This window comes from Rutidosis leptorrhynchoides, chromosome 2 (genome assembly GCF_046630445.1).
Source record: "Rutidosis leptorrhynchoides isolate AG116_Rl617_1_P2 chromosome 2, CSIRO_AGI_Rlap_v1, whole genome shotgun sequence".
NCBI classification, from domain to species: domain Eukaryota; kingdom Viridiplantae; phylum Streptophyta; class Magnoliopsida; order Asterales; family Asteraceae; genus Rutidosis; species Rutidosis leptorrhynchoides.
In genome coordinates, this window is record NC_092334.1 from 670,303,275 (window position 1) to 670,310,850 (window position 7,576).

The window sequence follows — 7,576 nt, forward strand, 5'->3', positions numbered from 1 at the left end:
TGGGCCTCTGTTTATAGATTACCTTGTGGGGTGATTGATGAGATTCACAGATTGCTTAAGGGCTTCTTATTGTGCCAAAGCGATTGTTCAAATGGTAAGGCTAGAGTGGCTTCGAAAGATGTATGTGTCCCAAAAGATCAAGGGGGTCTAGGGTTAAACCTCTAAGGGAATGAAATGAAACTTTGATGGCTAAAATTTTTTGGATGATTTTTACTCAAAAGGATACCCTTTGGAGCAAATGGGTCAATCTGGTAAAGTTAAAGGGAGATAGTATTTGGGATGCTGTGTATAAGTGTAATGATAGCGCGGGTTGAAAATGTATATTGAATATGAGAGATAAAGTTCAGAGCCATGTGGATAATGATAATGGTAACTTCAAATGGATTACAAATGACGGTAGCAAAGTTCAATATTCTACACATCAAGTGTGGATTGATTTTAGAAGTAATAAAAGATTATTACCAAATTCTAATGTTCCCACAGTTTGGTATCAATCTATTCCTAGAAAATTTAATGTATTTATTTGGCGCGCAATTTATAATAGACTACCGACTAGATTAAATCTTTCAACGAGGGGTATAAATATGGAAAGGATTGGTTGTGTGCTTTGTGATCATCATGTTGAATGCTTAGATCATGTTTTATTTGGGTGTTCATTTGCTCAAGACCTTTGGCGTAAAACAGGTATTTGGTTGCAAGTCCAGTTTCCATCTTTCACCAAATGGGATGATTGGATTTCGTGGCATTCGAATTGGCAGGCATCGTTGGGTTCAAAAAACATAGTCTACGTGATCGTTTCTTGCCTCTTATGGCACATTTGGAAGACACGTAATTTGGCAATGTTTAATCCTCAGAGAGTTCTATTTTTGTATCTATATGTTACTTTTCGTTTAATTGATGCGAAATAGGGGTAGATCGAACATAGATTGGATCGATTGCTAAAAAAGCCATTGTAAAGCCTTCAATAAGTTTTTGTATTTTGTTTTTGGGCTCTCCTAGTGCCTTACTAGAGAGTCTTTATTAATATATTTTGCCGTTAAAAAAAAAAAAAAAAGTTGATTGCCATCATGTTCTTAGGTTTGAAGGTTTTAACCCTAAACATGCTTTTATATTGTGGTTGGCTATACTTAAAATGTTGAACTTTCAAGATCAAATGCAGAGATGGATGCCAAGTCAGAGACTTATATGCTATTGCACAAGTTTTTTGATGTGCTCGAATTTCCTATTTTGTGGTAACGGTCATCATTTGTCATCACACCTTTGTGTTTACGACTTATAGTTTAGGGATGGGATGGCTGATAATGTGATATATTAACCCAATTATTTTTTTTTTTTAAATTTTTTTTTTTTTTTTTTTGAAACAAAATCAACTCTTTTGATGCCAAAACCTTCAAAAATTCCTAGTTAACCCAATTATAGACAACTTAGCAAAGTCTCACTTCCTTTTTCATGTTGTAATAGCTACGAAAACATTCCGTTTTTAACTAGGAACACAATGTGAAGGAACATTAATATCATTTTGTAAACTGCAGGTCTGTAACTATCATTTTCTTGCTATTAAGAATGTAATCTCGCAACGGAGCGCACGGAGGCCAACCTTATTGTCAGCAGGTTATTTGTTTTATGTGTTATTTTGTGTTGATCTTTGTACCAACCGCTGATCAGCGTTGCACTCTGCCGTATCTTTTGTTACATGTGTTTGTTGCTGTCGCGCAATCGCACTCAGATGGCGCGTTTATTCTCTTAGAGCCTGAAGGGTTACAAATGGAGGTTCAGGTACCAAATGATGAACACATAGTCATTGTTTTCATGATATAAACCGGATGTTACTTTTTTTTATTAATTAGAAATGTGATTACTAGGTGTATCCGAAGTCATAGAGTGCGTTGTATGTACCACTAGACGATGTGGCAATGAGGAACATTCGATCTTAGAACTAGGCTCGACAGTATTAACAAAACTATAGGATGTGGACAATTTTTTTTAACTTATTTACCAAATAGTGTGCATTAGTTACATGTTTTATGACCATGTGTTTTTTGGTTAATATGATAACAAACATTAACATTATGTAACACACTATCGGATGCTATAGATAAGATAGTTGCATCTTTAGTCTTCTTGTAATTTTGGTGTTCATAGTGTATTGTTTTGGAGCCATGAGATGGATTCGGTACGATTATGATATATGCAGTGGCCGCCGCAACGCGCGGCTGACCACCTGCTTGTTAGGTAAAATCAGAATACACAAATCCTAACCATTCAACAAAAATTAAGCATATAATACGCGTACATACATACTCCGTAATATGGAGTAATAATACATATATATATTCCAAACTGAATCCGATAAACCCATAGAAGGTACAGTCCAACAAAGCCTAACCAGATTTAAAAGGTACAACCCAACAAAGCATAGCTCTTCAATCATGCAACAATCACTAGTATCCAAACATATCAGCAGCAGAAGCCATGATTGGTTGTTGATTAACAAACATCATGTTCCATGGATTATCAATCATATCAAACTCGACCAACCCACTTGTACCACCAGTCATATATTGATATTGATTATTATTATGATTTGTTGTACAATTAACATTTGCGTTAATGTAGCTTAATATTTCATTAAGTGAATTTAACCTCTGGTTAAGCACATTAACTTGAGCCCTTAAAACAGAATTCTCTGCTTCGATTTCAACAAATCGTTGTGTCATAACGTTTATTGTGGTCCGAATCTGATCGTTATCGTTCTTGATCCGATTAGATTCACCGATCAAATCATACATATGCTTCTGTTTCCTCATTCTTGATCTACGTGCTGAATCGCGGTTGGATTCCATTCTTTTTCTTTTCCGTTGATCCATCAACCCATCTTCGGATCCGGAGTGGTGGTTTTGGGTCAAACCCGATGAATTTCCGCTTGTACAAGCCATGAATTAGTGGAATAGTTTTTAAAAAAAAATTAGATAACTCTTATAGACGGTCTATAGTAAAATTTAAATAACTTTTAAATTCTAATTCTAGTCTTAATTTAAAACAGAAAATAAAATAAAAAATAACTAATATATAGATGTAAATCGACGCTAATAATTTCTGAAAAAACGTAAAACCAATAGAGAAAGACAACGGAAAACGATTGAACAAGATGAGTCCGACGAACAAGTGAGGAATTAATCATAAAACCAGAGCGGAGGATTTCACAAAGAACGGGAGACATTAATGTTTGATATCCATAAATAAATTAACAAGAAAGAGTTGGGGAATATGAGAAATGGAAGAGGTTTTTGAGGGTAGGGGAGAGGTTGATTATATAGAGAAAATGAAGGATGGAATGGTTGAATAAAATTATTGAAAAAATGGAAATATAAAAAAGTGATACAGAGAGTTTGTGAGATTGTAGGAAGGTGACGAAAGTGAAAACAGGAATGAAATCAACGTGCCAATTTAACAATTAAATGAATATATAATTCAGCAAATATATTTTGTAAAGGTTTTTAATCCTTAAACAAACATGAAAACGACATAATATATGTTAATATAAACATCAACCACTTAGTTAACTTGGGATGGTTTGTGAGCAAGGAGTTACGTATAAATCGTTATTGTTTGTTTTTATGCTGAATGTATTTTCTAAATAACAGTAAATTACTTATTTAACCCTATTATATAATTATAATCATAGGAGAGATAAATTTTGACATCATCGAAATCAATAGTTGAAATCCTTAAACTCATCTAAATGTTGAAATTCAATTCAATCTTTTTTATAAAAGATCACATAATTATAATTTCTATTTATATATAATGATACCGCAGCCCGCATGCGCATGTAACATACACACGGGCATGCGCTATGGTGCGTATGCGGGGTGCTCTCATGCGTCATGCGGCATGCGGATCCGTATCTGGTCCCTTTACGGCGGTTGCTTAGCTAACAAGCAAATATCTTTTCCATAATTATATCCGTGATTCGGGGGAGATGGTTATGGAAACGATTATCACTATCCTATGACGGTTCTAGAATTAGGGTTTGTCTATAAATACAAACCCTAATCGTCGTTAGCAACATACCACGTTACGTAGCCATCTTCTACCACACATCCTACGTAACTTATATCCTCTATCATCTTCTAAAGGTTAACAGGTTAGTTCTTTATTAACTTGTACCTACAACCTTGCTTGGGGCCTTCTGATCGACGGACGTCATCGAAGGTGGACTTAATCACTTGGCCACCCCGCCGACATCATCATGTCGGCCAGGGTTATTCACGGTAGCCGGACCGGAGAGCCACGTTCTAAGATCCTTAAACCCCTCCTTTACGTTGAGCAAGCATGTTAAGACCCCTCGGTTAAAATATGCATGATCAAGTGGTGCTTTCATTGAGAGTCGGATTAATTCAAAACTGTTTAATTGTTCTTTCTTTTTAGGTTTTGAATTATGATTCGCTATTTACAGAATTTTTTTTTAATTTTTTCTTTTTAACAGTATCATGACTTCCGAGGAATCATCGGAGCATACTCAAACAGCAATTCAACACGCGCCGTCTGGTAGTCAGCAAACGCCAGTTTTGACTACGGAGGCGGCTGCTCAAGCAGGGTACACAATGTACCCCCCACCTGTATCCGGCGAACCCTTTCAGCGGTTTAAGCCGGTATATCCGGATGGGGTTACACCGCCAAGAGCAAACTCACCAGTCACAACCACGCGGTTGGATTTTTCATCGGTGGATCCAAGGGTTATCCCGATAAACGCTGGTGGCGAAACCATGGGACCACGTGTAGTTTGCTGCGGCCAGGTACCTATTTACAGTACCACTGTTTCGATACCTCTGCAGACGCAGACTATTCAGCAAAACTCGTCGTTTACACCCCTGCAACCTTGGCAACCACCGCGCCCAGTTTCTCAATTCTTAACCCCTGCGGATGCGCAGGCGTTACTTAACAGCTGGGGATTTGGTGTCATTCCAGACGCAAACTCTCATTGGGCGCCAATAACAGCGCAACAACAAAGCACAGCGCAAACGGTTGGGCTCTTGAGTGTGTATCCTCAGTTTTCGCAGGCATCTGCGCCACAGGTCTCGCTCCCCTTACAACCTGTGTATTCGGCATCTTCAAGTAATCCCTCTTTTCCAACACCGCAGCCGTGGGTATATCCGCAGATGCAGGGTCAACCTTGGCAAAATATTCAGGGGCAGGCTAATCTTGCAGGGCAATTTATGCAGGCCGCACCCCCTGACATGGTTCACTTATTTTCGCAGCCTGACTTCGTTCAGGACATGATGCGGCGTTTCTTTGCGGGTTTAAAAGGGGATCCTGTTAAACCACCTTTCGAGCTACCGACTACTTTTGACAAATTTCCTCCGCACATAACTGCATATCCGTTTCCAGCAGCACCAAAGATACCTGGTACGCTAGGTACTTACAATGGTTTGTCCGATCCGGATGACTTTTTACAGCGCTTTGAGGGTGCAATGCGCACTCAAGGTTGGGTGGATCCGGTTGCGTGCCAAATATTTCCAATGACCTTGCAGGGCATTGCTCGCGAATGGTTCAATAAACTCCCGGCGGGCAGTATTGCCGGATTCATGGATCTGCGAACAAAGTTTTTATTGCAGTATCAGAATCAAAGACCACGCAAGCGCACTCACATTGAATGCCATGATATTACGCAGAAATCCAAGGAATCTTTGGGAGAGTATCTCACAAGGTATACTAATGAATGTTTGCGCATTCCAGATCTCAAGCCAGAACAACAGATATCAGGACTCATACATGGCATCAATTCAGAACGGCACCCAACGCTAGTCAAGCGTTTGCGTCATACGGTGCCAACAACTTACGCTGAGGCGCTTAAAGAATGTCACGATTATATGCGGAGTGGCGAAGATAACGATGTTCCCACAAGCAGCTCGCGAAATGAAAAAAAGGATGATGATGACCGCTCACGAGATCAAAACCGCGGAAATAATTCTCGCGGGCGTTACCATAGTGGCGGTCCTATCAGAAGTGAAAAGGGGAGATCTAATGGCAATTATCGAAGCAATAATCAGCGCGGCATCAACAATCAGAACTATGCGCTTCTTAAAAGCTTATCCAAAACGCCCAAAGAAATTTTGGCGACGGAGCCAGTATGCGCGACCTTCGCGGTCCCAACTCCGCTTACAGAATTTGGTAAGCGGGATAAGATAAAGTATTGTGAATTTCACGATGATTACGGGCACGATACGAATAGGTGTAAAAACTTGATGGAACGGGTACTGGAGGCGCTCCGTGCGGGTAAGTTGGATCACCTCAAACCGCCAAAGAAAGATAAAGGTAAAGCCGCAGAAGAGGGGTCAAAAACTAAAACCTTCGCGTGGCAGAAAGTGGATAAGGCCAAAAATGCTGATTTAACCATTAACATGGTTGACGCAGAGAAATTAGGTCAGCGAAGAAAGTATAACGATCATCAGGATTGGGAACTTCTTCCAATCACTTTCCCTCCTGTGATGTCAATTGACAGGGTGAATGAACCTATCATTATCAAGTGCCGCATTCCTTCTTGCGGGGTGCAGGTCAAGCGCATGCATGTCGACACTGGGAGCGGCGTTGACATTATGTACGAGCATTGCTATCAATTTCTTCCCGAACACGTGAAGGCGCAGCTACGTCCGTCTGATATCACGCTGTCTGGTTTTTCCGGAGAAAGCTCATGGCCCGTGGGACGGATAGAGTTATTAATAGAGCTCGAAGATGACAAGAATCCGCAGTTAATAAGGAACGAATTAGTTGACTTTTATGTGGTTCGCTCGACTTCGCGATATAATGCGCTACTGGGAAGAAATTTCATACGGCGTTTTAACATCATACCTTCGGTAGTGCACGGTTTGATTAAGTTTCCTACTAAGGGAGGAGTTGCCACAATGGCGTCACATCAAACGATTGAGATATGTGCGTCAGTTGTGCAAATTAACATCCCTAGCGTCGGGGAGCAGATTGCAAGCAGTGCGGTCATTGCTAATCGCTTGCATCCAGATAAGGGTATAAAAATCGGCGCAGGTTTATCAGCTGAAACCAAGGCTAAGTTACATGGTATATTGTCCGCAAACGCAGATGTTTTCGCATGGCGCGAATCAGATATGACAGGTGTCCCGCGGGACATTGCGGAACATAAATTGAATGTTAATCCATCGCTCACACCTGTTAGACAAAAGAAGCGGCATATGGCTTTAGACCGCAGTGATTGGCTATGCGCAGAAGTAGACAACCTTGTCAAAGCAAACATTCTACGCGAAGTGCGTTATCAAACATGGGTTGCCAATCCGGTGTTGGTGAAAAAGGCTGATGGTAACTGGCGAATGTGCGTTGATTTTAAAGACATTAACAAAGCATGTCCTAAAGACAATTACCCTCTCCCGGAGATAGACTGGAAGGTTGAATCTTTGTCTGGATTCAGATATAAGTGCTTTCTGGACGCATACAAAGGTTATCACCAAATTCTAATGGCTGCGGAAGACGAAGACAAGACTGCTTTTCATACGCCGCAGGGTATTTATTGTTACACAAAGATGCCTTTCGGCTTGAAGAACGCGGG

General features: G+C 40.2%; 1 protein-coding gene across 1 annotated transcript; it reads right to left on the bottom strand.

The window, feature by feature from the left end:
• Window positions 1–2,281: 2,281 nt before the first annotated feature.
• On the bottom strand, window positions 2,282–3,068 carry LOC139893916 (bZIP transcription factor 44-like). The gene has a single exon (XM_071877115.1). It carries the CDS (start codon window positions 2,934–2,936, stop codon window positions 2,442–2,444), a length of 495 nt encoding a protein of 164 aa, XP_071733216.1. The 5' UTR covers window positions 2,937–3,068; the 3' UTR covers window positions 2,282–2,441.
• Between the last annotated feature and the right edge of the window lie 4,508 nt (window positions 3,069–7,576).